A 14,763-nucleotide genomic window follows, 5' to 3' on the forward strand; every position below is an offset into this window, starting at 1 on the left:
TGAAAGAAATGAGAATGGCCACACTATGCAAATAGCATAGAGCAGGGTTCCACAACTCCAATTCTCAAGGCTCACCAACAGATCATGTTTTCAGGATTTCCTTTGTATTGCACAAGTGAAGCAATTATCACCTGAGCAATACTGAAATCCTGAAAACATGATCTGTTGGTGGACCTTGAGAACTGAAGTTGCGGAACCCTGGCGTAGAGTGCAGTGACACGCTACTTTGTCAGCACAGTGCGGCGGGTTGGTGGCTGTCATGTTGGTAACTGCTATATCTGCATAGGAAGCTGTCATACATGAGTATACTAGACAGTAAAGTTAAAGGGAACCTGCCAGCTGATTTATGCTACACAAACCACTTGAAGCATGAATCAGAGCAGTTGTGCTCTTCTCTGAAATTGTCTGACAGTTCAGAGAAGGTATAGTTTGAGGATTTAGCCAGGGACCATAGGCGATGAAAAGACTGGTCCAGCACTACCCCTGGCCGCCTTCTTCTCGTGCTGTTAGAGGTGATTGACAGATCTCTTTTGATGTGCTCACATGGGAGAGACCTGTCAATCAACTAGAGCGGTTCAAGGAGAATCCGACTAGGGACCTTAGCTGCAAACAAGACTGGTCCGGCTCCAACTCCGGTCGTCTTCTCCCTTTTTGCATCTCCAAAGTATATACTATCTGAAACACTGGAGAGTTTCAGAGAAAAACATACCTTGCTGCAGTCGGGCAGATATAAAGTGCTGCAGAGCGGTAGTCATGACCGAGTCACTGTCCTGGTTACACTCCGGCACTTTGCTGACAAATGGTGTCACAGTCCCAGTGTGCTGTAGGGTGTAAGGTGCATTACACTCACTTGTAGGTTGCAGGCCTCTGCTGCCTCCAGGCTTCCATCCTCCAGAGCCGTCGCACACAATTCAGGGGACATCAAGTTTTTTATAACAGACAAATGTTTACTTGTCAGTTCAAGTTCATCAGGTGGTACAGGGTACAGCATTTCTCGTTTCTTCCTTCCTTAGTACAGTACCTCTTCAGCCCTGCCATTCATTCGTCCTGGACTAGCCCCAAGCTCACTGACTGTCAGCCTCATGGACTTTTTGTCCACTTCGACAATGCCCCCGAGATCGGCCACCCATGTAGTTCAACGTCCTCCAACCTCGAGATGTCAGAAGACCAGGCTCGCTCCTTGGTATTTTGCCTGAGACCTATGCTCCAGAAGTTATAGGAATTTTTGTGTCTGCCCCTGATGCTACCTATTGGGTGTAGCAATTTACATATTTAAATTCTGAGAGAAGAAATGCATGGCCTATAAGTCTCCTGACACTGACTCAGCACTCTCCACCGATAGAAACGTTTTTCCTTAGACCCCCTGTCAGAGGCCTCTCACCCAACCAAATCAGATTTCCTGCCTTTCACTAATGAGTGGCAAACACCCCAAAACATGTATCTGCAAATGGAGTGTCTGGTTTGACATTTTTTTAATCCTAAATCATGTGGTAAGGCTAGTTAAAGGCTTGACATTGACTTTTAGGATTCATGCCCCAATATATGGCACTAGCATTCCAGTCCTCTTCCTCTCTGAGGAGGTTGTTTACATGTTTTTTTGTATTTTTCATGCTGAAAAAAAAACCTGCATTTACATCAACAGCAAAATGAATAAGATTTCTAAGATCTCATTCACACTGTGAATCATTTTTTTTTATCCCATGGTGCATTTTCTTATTAAAGTCCCTTCGTATTCCATAAGGAAACCAAGCACTGAAATAACACTCCATACCTTTTCTCTTTAGGCGCACAGATTTTGATAAACTGCTCAAAGGCTACAAGTCTGAAATCGAGACTTTTAAGAAGCGTGAGACCATGACCATGGACGAGATGAAGAATAATGTCGAAAAACTAAATGAGCTGGACAAGAACCTAAGCGCAGCCCTAGTAGAGTTTGAGGTTGGTGATCTCCGCTGTGAACGATACAAGGCAGCTTTTGGAGAGTAGATGTATTTTTGATTACTTGCTAGTAATTTTTTATGTTCTCCTTCACTATTTATGTATTAGTGTTTAACAGCAGGCTCGCTTCCAAGAGATGAATGCAGATCTGCTATTTATGTATAGCGGGGCGAGATGAGTGCGTATGGATAAAGGTCAATGGAGCTTTGATTCAATATGACATGTCCCATCATACAAACAACATTAAGCGCATTGTGAGAATGCACTTGATATCCTTGCTGCTTGTGAGATATGTTACAAGTACTTAATGGGAACCCGTCACGTGCAGGTACATGCAGTCCGATGTGTGGCGGTATAGAAAAGGAAAAGCTGAGCAGAATGATATATACGTTTATTAGAAAATATTTAGTTTGACCTATATTTTGCTCTTTGTGTATCTAGAAGTCCAGTGTACTAGTGAGTAAAGGGGTTGTCCACTACTAGGACAACACCTTCTTGATCAAAATGTTTGGCCCCCCCATAAAGTAAAAAAACCCTATACTCGCCTCCCGTGCCTGGGCCATTCACAAGGTGTCGGCACTCGCTCTCCCAGCGCTCCCAAGCAGTTGTGACACATGACCCAGGCGCCCATCAGCTCTAGCGTCACTGTCTCCGCATGAACATGAAGAGGAAGTCTGGGCTGCAGCTGATCTCTGACTTCCTGTTCATGCTCAATTCAACAGGAGGCCATGACTGTGATTCCAGCGCTGATTGGGCGCTGGCGTCATGTGTCACAACAACAGCAAGGAAGCCCCTGGAGACTGAGTGTCGACACCGTGGGAACGGCGCCGGCACAGGTGGCGAGTATAAGCGTTATTATTTTACCAGGGCCAAGTGAGAGGTATGAGAGGAAGTTGTCCAAGTAGTGGACGACTTCTTAACATCTGTCTCTGCATGCACATAGGGGAGGACTGTCAATCATTGACTAGGACCACCCACTGGACTCATACCCATACTAACAAAGAATAAAGCACCAGTTTTAGAAATCCGAAAAGTTTGATTTTGGCGCGCACGGCGCACCGTCAAAAGTGCGCAGCGCAGGTCAAAGCGCAACTAGCGCACGGCCTGCGCACGATCTGCGCACCCTATGCTAAAGATAGGGTGCGCCGATCGCAGGCGCCGCTGTGCGCTAGGAGGCGGCGCTACAAGGAAGGGGCGGGCACGCCGGGCAGAGAGCCGGCTCGGGGGCGGAGCTACCCCCGGCCGTGCGTGCGCTTAAAAAGCGCGAATGTGAAACCAGCCTTATTTAAATTTTTCAAATCCATTTCATTGTGGGAAAAAAAGCAAAAAAATCCATCTCAGTGCAAAAAGGAAGAAAAAATCCATCAACGCGCTTCGGGTTCTATCTTCATGCCTAATCTTCAATGGCTGCAAGTGATCAGTATTCCTCCGGAGCGGACTTCCGCTCTAAAGAAATAGTGAAGGCTGAAGCTGATCAGTGGTAGATGAATGGCTGCAGCGGTCCCGTAACACAAACTTACAACTGGCATTACCATTTCCCTAATACATAGGTTCACTCATCCAACTCTTACTTTCTGAGTACAGATGACAATGCCCTGAACGGCTGTGGGTCTCCTAATCCAAACTCTGCCTCCTAAGCATTTATGAGGCTGTCGAGACCTAGCAGTCGGACACTGTGGTTCGATTTTGGACCGTGAAATTTGGATGTGTGAAACCGGCTTAACTTTGCTAGCACCGTATGGACAGTGTCTGTGTCAGTAACATGAATGGGAGTAGTTCCAAGCTCTCAATACAATTTTCAGGATGAATGGCATGGAGTATGATTAAAGGGGTGGTGCACTACTTTGATTTAGATGACATCCTAGGTCAACTGGCTTATTACTGATTTCTTAAAGGGGTCGTCTACTGCTTTGATACTTTGACTTCTGCCCTTTTCCTTTTGGATAGGTCAACAATATCAGATCAATGGAGCGCCACCAAACAGCACCCTGACCAATAAAATATTTTCTGTCTGTTGCTGAGAACTGCAGATCATCTCCTATTCAATATAATAGCTAATCTGCAGTACCAAAAAGCCACCGATCTGCCGGGGCTAATAAGGGCTGATTGGTGAAGGTTATAGGTATCCGACCCCCAACCATCTGATATTGATGACCTACATTAAGGATAGGTCATCAGTAGAGATGAGAGAATCACTTTGCAGAATTCCGGTCTATCGGACAGGTTCATAATCTATGACCGCCAGACAGGAGACATGTGAATCTTCTCACCTCCTGGCATTCCTGGCTCTTTTTTTGATTAGCCGGGCTGATGGGACATCATCAATGCAGCATTACGCACACCAGACGCCAAGTATTGATTCCAGCTAATCAAAGGAAGAGCCGAAACTACCATGAGGTGATAGGAGATTCGCCCAGTCGTCACAGATTACTGGCCTGGTCAATAAACCGGAGTCTGTGAATTGATTCTCCCATCTCATGTCTACAGTATACAACCCCTGAAATCAATTTCTAAGCAGGGGCTAATCCCTTTAAGTACAGCCCGGTACAGTGCAGTAACGTTTTTTCTACGAGGTTATAGTATATGGCAGGGCATTGTTGCAGCCTTCACAATGCTACAGGATGCTCATTGGGGCAGCCTACATGACTCGCCCCTAAGAGGTTAGAAGACCCCATAGTGTGGCAAGTGGGATAGTTAGTTTTTCCTATATCTGACTATTGTAAAGATAACACGTTCAAGATACTGTTCACCAGCAGAACTGAACCGCTTATACAGATGAGTTCCAGACATGAGATGGCGCCACAGGTAAACCCATGCCTGCGTATTATGCTATATCTATGTTCTGAATGCAGCGTTGGTCACCAGATATCAGAACCTTTATTCATAGCTTTTAGGTTAATTGCAGCTTCATCAAGCCTGTCCCTTTAATAATGCAACGGTGATGTCTTGTAGGCCATCAATAAAGAAGAGGAGCTGCTCGAATGGGAGAAAAGTCAATTTCCTTTGTTGCAAGAGACAATACTAAATAAGGCGCCGTTTGAGCAACTCTGGGTAACGGCTTACGATTTCCAGTGTAAATCTGAGGAGTGGATGAACGGTGAGTCTATTCATTTATCACTGCAGATCGCTCCCCGGGCCCCATCATGATAAATCTATACAGGAATGAAATGCCATTTACAATCAATTCAAAGCTGCACTCTGTAACGCTATAGCATGCAAACATGGAATACATGAAATTGGAATTGCATAGCTGCTCTAGAAGATAGGATAAAATGAGGATACTTAGTGCATATTATAGCGTTACAGAGTGCGGCTTTATTAGTTACATATGGAAGCGGCTCTCTTCCCTTGCACCTGTTCACACCTGTTTTTCTGTTTGATTGTGACACTCTCACCATGCCCGCCAAGTGTGACACTCTCACTATGCCCACCAAGTGTGACACTCTCACTATGCCCACCAAGTGTGACACTCTCACCATGGCCACCAAGTGGGACACTCTCACCATGGCCACCAAGTGGGACACTCTCACCATGGCCACCAAGTGGGACACTCTCACCATGGCCACCAAGTGGGACACTCTCACCATGGCCACCAAGTGGGACAGTCTCACCATGGCCACCAAGTGGGACAGTCTCACCATGGCCCACCAAGTGGGACAGTCTCACCATGGCCCACCAAGTGGGACAGTCTCACCATGGCCCACCAAGTGGGACAGTCTCACCATGGCCCACCAAGTGGGACAGTCTCACCATGGCCCACCAAGTGGGACAGTCTCACCATGGCCCACCAAGTGGGACAGTCTCACCATGGCCCACCAAGTGGGACAGTCTCACCATGGCCCACCAAGTGGGACAGTCTCACCATGGCCCACCAAGTGGGACAGTCTCACCATGGCCCACCAAGTGGGACAGTCTCTCCATGCCCACCAAGTGGGACAGTCTCATCTATAAAAGAAGAAAAACATCCAGCACCTTTATGTGAGAAAAGATTACCCTTGATGATAGCACCTGTGACTTCACATTCGTGGTCAGTAACACACCTTTTTGCCTATAGAACGGGTGCTCAATCCCATGTAGAAAAAACATGAAATTTCATTGTAAGAAAAGAAAACAGGATGGCACTCACTGTTCTCTTGTAGCAATTTACTTTATTTCATAAAACGAGGCACAGGAGCAATGTGTAAAAGACGGACTTTTACACATTGCTCCTGTGCCGATGCCTATGCCTTGTTTTATGAAATATAGTAAATTGCTACAAGAGAATGGTGAGTGCCATCCTGTTTTCTTTTCTTACAATGAAGTCTCATCTATAGACTGCAACTATTATGACTTGCACTAATTAAAGGCACAGTAGCTGCTAAGATCCATGTGCCTTTTTGCACCCCATTCTTGGATCTGTTAGGTAAAACTATATAATAAGTGCTCCAGAGATCCCATTCCATTTAAACCCCAGAAATAATTACTGTTTTGCTTTCAAATACGGCTACATGTTAGATCCCCGGATTTGTGTATTAGACTTGTGTAATATTTACAACAGTTTGTTTCTTTGCTTTTAATTAACCATTTGCGTTATTATTACTTAACAGTAGAGTTGAGCGACTTTGGTCGGATCGGGTTTCATGATGACATTCATCCACTCAATGCCGACTTTTATTTCCCATTGACTTGCATTGGGGTCGGGTTTCAGACGAAACTCTGACTTTTTTTGCCCTAGTTGGACCAGTTTCATCTGAAACAAATTTTGTTTCATGAAACCCGATCCAACCAAAGTCGCTCAACTCTACTTAACAGCATTAATTTATTGAATAGAAGAGACACATAGATCATTTTATGGCCGGCGTGTTCTTAGATGCAAATGTGTGTACTAATTCTGTCTGGTACCTCCGATTAAAATGCGCCGGCCCAAAATGTTAGTTATCCAGTAGCACATCACAGGCTTGGATATTCACTTTTTTGTGTTGAAAGGGAACAGAAATGAAGAATACCTCTATGGATTGCGTTGTTCTTCCGGCTGATGTGTTAGACAGTAGCTTTCTCATAGAGAACACATTAGCGCTTGGCTGATTGATTCGTTCCTATGTAGGGGAGAGTCATTTCTGTTGGCTGTGGCCTGAACGATCTTTCGGCCAGCCGCCATCTAATGTGTGTGGCTGGCCTTAGTCAATCTCTGATGACAATCATTTTGCTATATTAGTGTGTGCCAGCCCACCCAAGAATTAGCGACCTTGTCATACATGGTTGAGTCCTCAAGGGCAGGGACCACTCTGTCTGTTTTTAAAACACGAATTATATGAATTTTTAACATATTTTTATATACACTATTATGTGTTGTGCCATGGACAAGATGTACTTGTCCTACTCCCACTACTCAGAGCGGTCTGTGTTGTGAGTTCATTTTCCCCTTCGTCACTGAGGTCTGGTGAACTCCCTATTCTGGTGAAGGAAGGTAATGAGCCTGATTATCAGGCACCTGAACCTGATGAGGATGACTGGCTGAGTGGAGTCACGGACTGGATATAAGGCTGCCGACACCCTTCTGCCCTGCGGGTGATTTCTCTGTGGACTTCTAGGACACCAGTCTGATTCCTGCTCCTCTAAGCTAAGTTTTTCTGCTTTGCCTGTTTGCATTAGTGTTTTGTTTTTGTTTTCCTTGCTTTTCTGGATTCTGCCATTCCCTGCTGGGGTGAGCTGAATCTCCTTTTGCCTGTAGCTCTGTCTTCAGAATATTCCTGAGTACTGACATAGCTTTTTTGAAGCCTAGCGTCTTCAGGGCCTTTTTCACTGTCAGTCTGTTGGCTCTTATTTTCATAGGGTTTTTCACGGATTGCAGACAGCAGCCTTCCTGTCCTTTTCTATCTAGCTAGATTGGTCCCCGTCTTTGCTCAGTCTATCTTTCTGCCTGTGTTAGTGTTTTCATCTTGCTTCACCGTCATTATATGTTGGGGGCTGCCTATTGCTTTGGGGTCTGCTCTGGGGCAGTTTAGTTTTCCCCTTTCTTTCTTTAGGCCTAGCTATTTCTCTGGCTGTGATCGAGGGGTCTAGGGCATCGTAGGAACCCCCCACGGCTACTGCTAGTTGTGTTGATAGGTTCAGGGGTCTGCAATCCGATAGCTGCCAACTTCTCTGGTTTTCTGGACTTAGCTAGCATTTCTGTTTTTGCCTCCTACGGTGACTCAATCATAACAGAATCACCCGCCATACCACAGATCCTAGGGTACTCAATAGCAGGAAAGAATTGTGTTTAAAAAAAAAAAAAAAAGGTGTGCGTTTATTCTTTCCTCTATATCTCTGAGGCCGTAGGGGGAATTTTTTTCTCTCTCAATGGAGATAAAGCAATTGTCTGATCGTGTGGAGCAGCTCGCTGCGGAAGTGCGGGGAATTTCCGCCTACCTTGCTCGTTCGCATGCTGTTGAACCAAAGATCCCTACACCTGATGTATTTTTTGGGGATCGGTCTAACTTTTTGAGTTTCAAAAATAATTGTAAATTATTTTTTGCCTTGAAGCCTAACTCGTCAGGGAGCTCCGCGCAGAAGGTTAAAATTGTCATCTCTTTGCTGCGTGGCGATCCCCAGGATTGGGCGTTTTCTTTGAAACCAGATGATCCTATTCTGACTAATGTGAACGCATTCTTTCAAACTTTGGGGTTGTTGTATGACGAACCTAATGCTATTGATCAGGCTGAAAAGACCCTGTTGGCATTGAACCAGGGTCGAGATTCTGCAGAGTTGTACTGTCAAAAGTTCCGAAAGTGGGCGGTCCTTACTACCTGGAATGATAATGCCTTGGCTGCTCTCTTTCGGAAGGGTTTGTCAGAAGCCGTAAAAGATACTATGGTGGTATTTCCTGTTCCCTCTGGTCTGGACGATTCTATGTCATTAGCCATTCAGGTTGATCGGCGTTTACGTGAACGCAGGATTGCACGAGAGGTGTTGCCACCGGTTGAACAGACGTCTGAACCTATGCAATGTGATAGGGTTTTGCCTAAGGCGCAATGTCAGGAGTTCAGAAGGCGTAATAAGCTGTGTTTTTTCTGTGGAGATGCCTCGCATATTATTTCTGTTTGTCCTAAACGAGAGAAACGCTTTGCACACACGTTTTCTGTTGGTGGTGTTCAACCTAAGTTTCTTCTGGCAATTACTCTGATCTGCTCCCTGTCCACATTTTCCGCCAAGGCTATTGTGGATTCGGGAGCAGCGCTAAACCTAATGGACTTGGATTTTGCTAAACGTTGTGGATTTCCGATGACACCTCTGCAGACGCCTATCCCTTTGAGGGGGATTGATGCTACTCCTTTGGCTAAAAATAAACCTCAGTTTTGGACACAGGTGGTCATGCGGGTCGCCCCAGACCATCAAGAAAATTGCAGATTTTTGGTGTTGCATGGTCTGCATGATGCCGTTGTTCTGGGGTTTCCCTGGTTGCAAATTCATAATCCAGTTTTGGATTGGAAATCCGTGTCTGTGGTGAGTTGTGGTTGTCGGTGTACCTTTAGTGAGGCTCCGGTTTTTTCCACCTCTCCTCAGTCGCATGATGTTCCTGACTATTTGGCGGACTTTTATGATGTATTTAGTGAGAATGAGTCTGCGTCGTTGCCTCCTCATAGGAGTTATGACTGTGCAATTGAACTAAGCCCGGGGTGTAAATTTCCCAAGGGTCGGCTCTTCAATTTATCTGTACCCGAGCACGAGGCTATGCGGTCCTATATTAAGGAGGCGTTGGAGAAGGGTCATATTAGACCATCCTCTTCACCCTTAGGTGCTGGGTTTTTTTTTTGTGGCCAAAAAGGATGGTTCTTTAAGGCCTTGTATTGATTATCGTGCCCTCAATAAAATTACTATTAAATATCAGTATCCGTTACCCCTGATTTCGGATCTATTCTCTAGAGTTAGAGGTGCTTGCTGGTTTACCAAGCTTGACCTCAGGGGGGCGTATACTCTTATCCGCATTAAGCAGGGGGATGAATGGAAGACGGCGTTTAATACTCCGGAGGGACATTTTGAGTACCTGGTGATGTCTTTTGGGCTCACTAATGCCCCTTCTGTCTTCCAGTGCTTCATGAACGATATTTTCCGAGACTTTGTCGATATATTTTTGATTATCTATCTGGATGATATTTTGATCTTCTCCAAGGATTGGGATTCTCATGTGGAACATATTCGGACTGTGTTCCGGATCTTGAGGGAGAATTCCCTGTATGTCAAAGGATCGAAATGCCTTTTTGGAGTACAGAGGATTTCATTTTTGGGATTTATTTTGTCTCCGTCAACTATTGAAATGGACCCGGCCAAGGTACAGGCCATTTATGATTGGGTTCAGCCCACTTCTTTGAAGGCCCTCCAGAAGTTTTTGGGTTTTGCTAATTTTTATCGGAAATTTATAGCAAAATTTTCTAGTATTGCCAAGCCATTGACTGATCTGACTATGAAGGGTGCTGATGTGTTGAATTGGTCTCCGGAGGCTGTTGCTTCCTTTCAGGAGCTGAAGCGAAGATTTACCTCCTCCCCGGTTTTGCGGCAACCTGATGTCTCACTCCCGTTCCAGGTAGAGGTGGATGCTTCTGAGATTGGTGCAGGAGCTGTTTTGTCCCAAAAGGATCCTGTAACAGCTAAAATGAATCCCTGTGCTTTCTTTTCCCGAAAGTTCTCTCCATCTGAACGTAACTATGATGTGGGGAATCGGGAACTGTTGGCCATGAAATGGGCATTTGAGGAGTGGAGACATTGGTTGGAGGGAGCTAAACATCAAGTTGTGGTCCTCACTGACCACAAGAATTTGATTTATCTAGAGTCGGCTAAACACTTGAACCCTAGACAAGCTAGGTGGGCCTTGTTTTTTTACACGTTTTGATTTTGTGGTCTTTTTTCTTCCTGGAACTAAGAATGTCAAGGCAGACGCCCTCTCTAGGAGTTTCTTTGCTGATTCTCCTGTGGTGACCAAGCCTGCTACCATCTTAGGCGAAGGGGTAGTTCTTTCTGCCATCTTGCCCGATTTGAGACTTGCTCTGCAAGAGTTCCAGGAGGACAAACCTGAGCATTGTCCCAGTGGAAAGTTGTATGTTCCTGACCAGTGGAAGAAGAGAGTGATGTCTGAAGTTCATTGCTCTGCATTGGCTGGTCATCCAGGTATTTTTGGTACTAGAGATCTGGTGAGTCGCTCTTTTTCGTGGCCCACCTTGTCTCATGATGTCAGGAATTTTGTGCAGTCCTGTGGGACTTGCTCCCGGTCTAAATCTTGTTCTCGTTCTAGTGGGTTGTTGATGCCTTTGCCTGTCCCCAGGAGGCCATGGACCCATATTTCAATGGATTTCATCTCTGATATGCCGGTCTCTCAAAGAATGACTGTTATTTGGGTGATTTGTGATAGGTTCTCTAAGATGGTTCATCTTGTACCACTCCCTAAGTTGCCATGTTCCTCTGAGTTGGTGCCCCTGTTTTTGCAACAGGTGGTTCGCTTACACGGGATTCCTGAGAACATTGTATCTGACAGAGGAGTTCAGTTTGTGTCTAGATTTTGGAGGACTTTCTGTTCCAAGCTGGGAATTCAGTTGTCCTTCTCCTCTGCTTTTCACCCTCAGACCAATGGGCAGACAGAGAGAACAAACCAGACCTTGGAGTCGTATTTGAGATGTTTTATTTCCGCTGATCAGGATAATTGGGTTTCATTTTTGCCCTTGGCCGAATTTGCTTTAAATAATAGAGCTAGTTCTGCCACTTTCATGTCACCTTTTTTTTGTAACTTTGGGTTTCATCCTCGATTTTCTTCAGGGCAGGTGGAGCCTTCTGCCTGCCCAGGTGTTGACACTGTGGTGGAGAGAATGCACCAGATCTGGGACCAAGTGGTGGATAAGTTATCTCTCTCCCAGGAAAAGGCCCAGCGGTTTTCCAATCGACATAGGACCATTGGTCCCCAGTTTAAGATTGGTGATATGGTGTGGTTATCATCAAAAAATATTGCTATGAAGGTGGCTTCTCCTAAGTTTAAGCCTAAATTTATTGGACCTTACAAGATTTTGGAGATTATTAATCCGGTCTCTTTCCGTTTGGCTCTTCCTGTCACATTTAAAATCCATAATGTGTTCCATAAGTCCTTGTTGAAGAGGTTTGTTGAACCAGTTGTTCCTGGGGTGGCACCTCCGGACCCTGTATTGGTTGAAGGTAACATGGAATATGAGGTAGAGAAAATGCTGGATTCCCGTCTGGCTAGACGGAGACTCCAGTATTTGGTTAAGTGGAAGGGTTATGGTCAGGAGGATAATTCCTGGGTCTCTGCCTCTGATATTCATGCCAAAAGATTGGTGCGTGCCTTTCATCGGGCTCACCCTGATCGCCCTGGTGGCGTGGTTGAGGGTTCGGTGACCCCTCCTCAAGGGGGAGGTACTGTTGTGAGTTCATTTTCCCCTTCGTCACTGAGGTCTGGTGAACTCCCTATTCTGGTGAAGGAAGGTAATGAGCCTGATTATCAGGCACCTGAACCTGATGAGGATGACTGGCTGAGTGGAGTCACGGACTGGATATAAGGCTGTCGACGCCCTTCTGCCCTGCGGGTGATTTCTCTGTGGACTTCTAGGACACCAGTCTGATTCCTGCTCCTCTAAGCTAAGTTTTTCTGCTTTGCCTGTTTGCATTAGTGTTTTGTTTTTGTTTTCCTTGCTTTTCTGGATTCTGCCATTCCCTGCTGGGGTGAGCTGAATCTCCTTTTGCCTGTAGCTCTGTCTTCAGAATATTCCTGAGTACTGACATAGCTTTTTTGAAGCCTAGCGTCTTCAGGGCCTTTTTCACTGTCAGTCTGTTGGCTCTTATTTTCATAGGGTTTTTCACGGATTGCAGACAGCAGCCTTCCTGTCCTTTTCTATCTAGCTAGATTGGTCCCCGTCTTTGCTCAGTCTATCTTTCTGCCTGTGTTAGTGTTTTCATCTTGCTTCACCGTCATTATATGTTGGGGGCTGCCTATTGCTTTGGGGTCTGCTCTGGGGCAGTTTAGTTTTCCCCTTTCTTTCTTTAGGCCTAGCTATTTCTCCGGCTGTGATCGAGGGGTCTAGGGCATCGTAGGAACCCCCCAGAGCTACTGCTAGTTGTGTTGATAGGTTCAGGGGTCTGCAATCCGATAGCTGCCAACTTCTCTGGTTTTCTGGACTTAGCTAGCATTTCTGTTTTTGCCTCCTACGGTGACTCAATCATAACAGGTCTGATACTCGGCACCCCCACTGATCAGCATTTAATAGTGTACGGAGCAGAACATCACAGATCTATGCACACTTTAATGGCCGCTGTCAGATCAGCGCCTAAAAGACAATAGGATATAACCCAGACCAGCCACAAAACAATGGATGTGGATCCACGCCGCACTCTGTGTGCATCCGGTGACTAACATAAGATCGTAAGGGTCCAACACCCGTCATCACCCACTGATCAGCTATTATCACCCCTGTTGGTCACCGGATGTACATAGTGTGACCAACAGGGTGCATACTCCTGGCCACATTATGACTAGACTATATCTGGTCTTGCTTAATACACTAAGTCAGAATGTGGTCGGTGGAATGCATAGCGCATACGTGCTGTCACATGACTGCCATTCTGGACATTGAAGGATCCTCACAGCGCGCAGTGGGCAAATGTGAAGATTCACAAATCTGCAGTCACATAGACAATCCCTTTAAACCAATTGCTACTTCTATCATTCTGTCCATAGTAAAGCATGTCCATAACAGTCAATCATACTATAGGTCTTATTTTTCCAAAGACCTTTGGTGAATTAAAACTGCAACATAATAGAGTAACTACGGTAAACTTTTTATATTTTTCTTTAGAATTTTGTCCTGCATGGGATGTACTGAAACTTCGCCAATCACTTTATTCCTGTAAAAAAATTGCATTTAATAGGCCTCCAACTCCCTGCTTTTCTCCAGTCTATTTCCCTTCCTTCAGCTACTTAGATATCATAACATACTCATTTGGAGTACAGATGATGGCAGTGATGAGTCAGCTCAGCACCTGAAACTCACTAGCTCTGGGTGAAGCAGCTGCAGGAGAAACATGTCAGGAACACCGCACTGCACTTGCTCACTGAGCCAGTGCGCGTGTCCTGAGTACAAAAACAGTGCTCAAAGATACCTGTGGAGCGGGCAGCAGCGGTGACGATGCTTGCTCCAGGACCTGAAGCACGTGACTGGCCTAAGCTCCACAGAGCTAGGAGCTGCAGGGAAACTCCTAGAAAGGTAACTACAGGACAATGTTACCAAGGGGCATAGATAGAGACAGAAACCAGATCAAGCTGGGTCAGAGCACGAGATAGCAGGACAGTACCAAAGGGTTAGACAGAGCGAATAGTCAGGACGTAGCAATAGATCAGAAAACCAGAACGGGCAATAGACGGTACAATAGGGACAAACTGCAACAGAGTAACAATAGCCAAGCCAGGAGGTCAGAACCGGAGAAGACAATAGTACCAAAACGAGAGACGGAGTACAGAGTGAGGGAACAGGCCGGGTCATAAACGGGAATCAAACAAGCAATGCAGAATATACGCATACCAGGGGGGTCGGTCAGACACACAGCCAGAATAACAGTATAGCTGACATGCTGACAGAGAATGCTAGTCTGGAGTGAGTATAAATACCCCTCCCAGATGCAAAGAGAGGCCGGCAAAAGTTAACCCTGTGAGAACAGGACATTAACCATGTCCTAACCATGACAAAACAGGAGGAGACAGGTGACGAAGCATCACTGCCATTATCTGTACTCCACATGAGTATGATCTAATATCAATGCAGCTGAAGGCAGGGAAATAGACTGGAGAAAAGCAGGGAATTTGGAAGTCACTTA

At 45.6% G+C, this 14,763-nt stretch overlaps 1 protein-coding gene across 1 annotated transcript in view; it reads left to right on the forward strand.

The window, feature by feature from the left end:
• The window catches only part of DNAH3 (dynein axonemal heavy chain 3), a 389,800-nt gene that overhangs the window by 132,260 nt on the left and 242,777 nt on the right, over positions 1 to 14,763 (forward strand). Inside the window, exons 16-17 of the mRNA XM_073543189.1 lie at positions 1,785 to 1,938; positions 4,891 to 5,035. Coding sequence (XP_073399290.1) covers positions 1,785 to 1,938; positions 4,891 to 5,035 — 299 coding nt within the window. The remainder of the gene's footprint in view (positions 1 to 1,784; positions 1,939 to 4,890; positions 5,036 to 14,763) is intronic.

Source organism: Dendrobates tinctorius, unplaced genomic scaffold (genome assembly GCF_039654945.1).
Source record: "Dendrobates tinctorius isolate UK_male_01 unplaced genomic scaffold, ASM3965494v1 ptg000129l, whole genome shotgun sequence".
In the NCBI taxonomy this organism is placed as follows: Eukaryota; Metazoa; Chordata; class Amphibia; order Anura; family Dendrobatidae; genus Dendrobates; species Dendrobates tinctorius.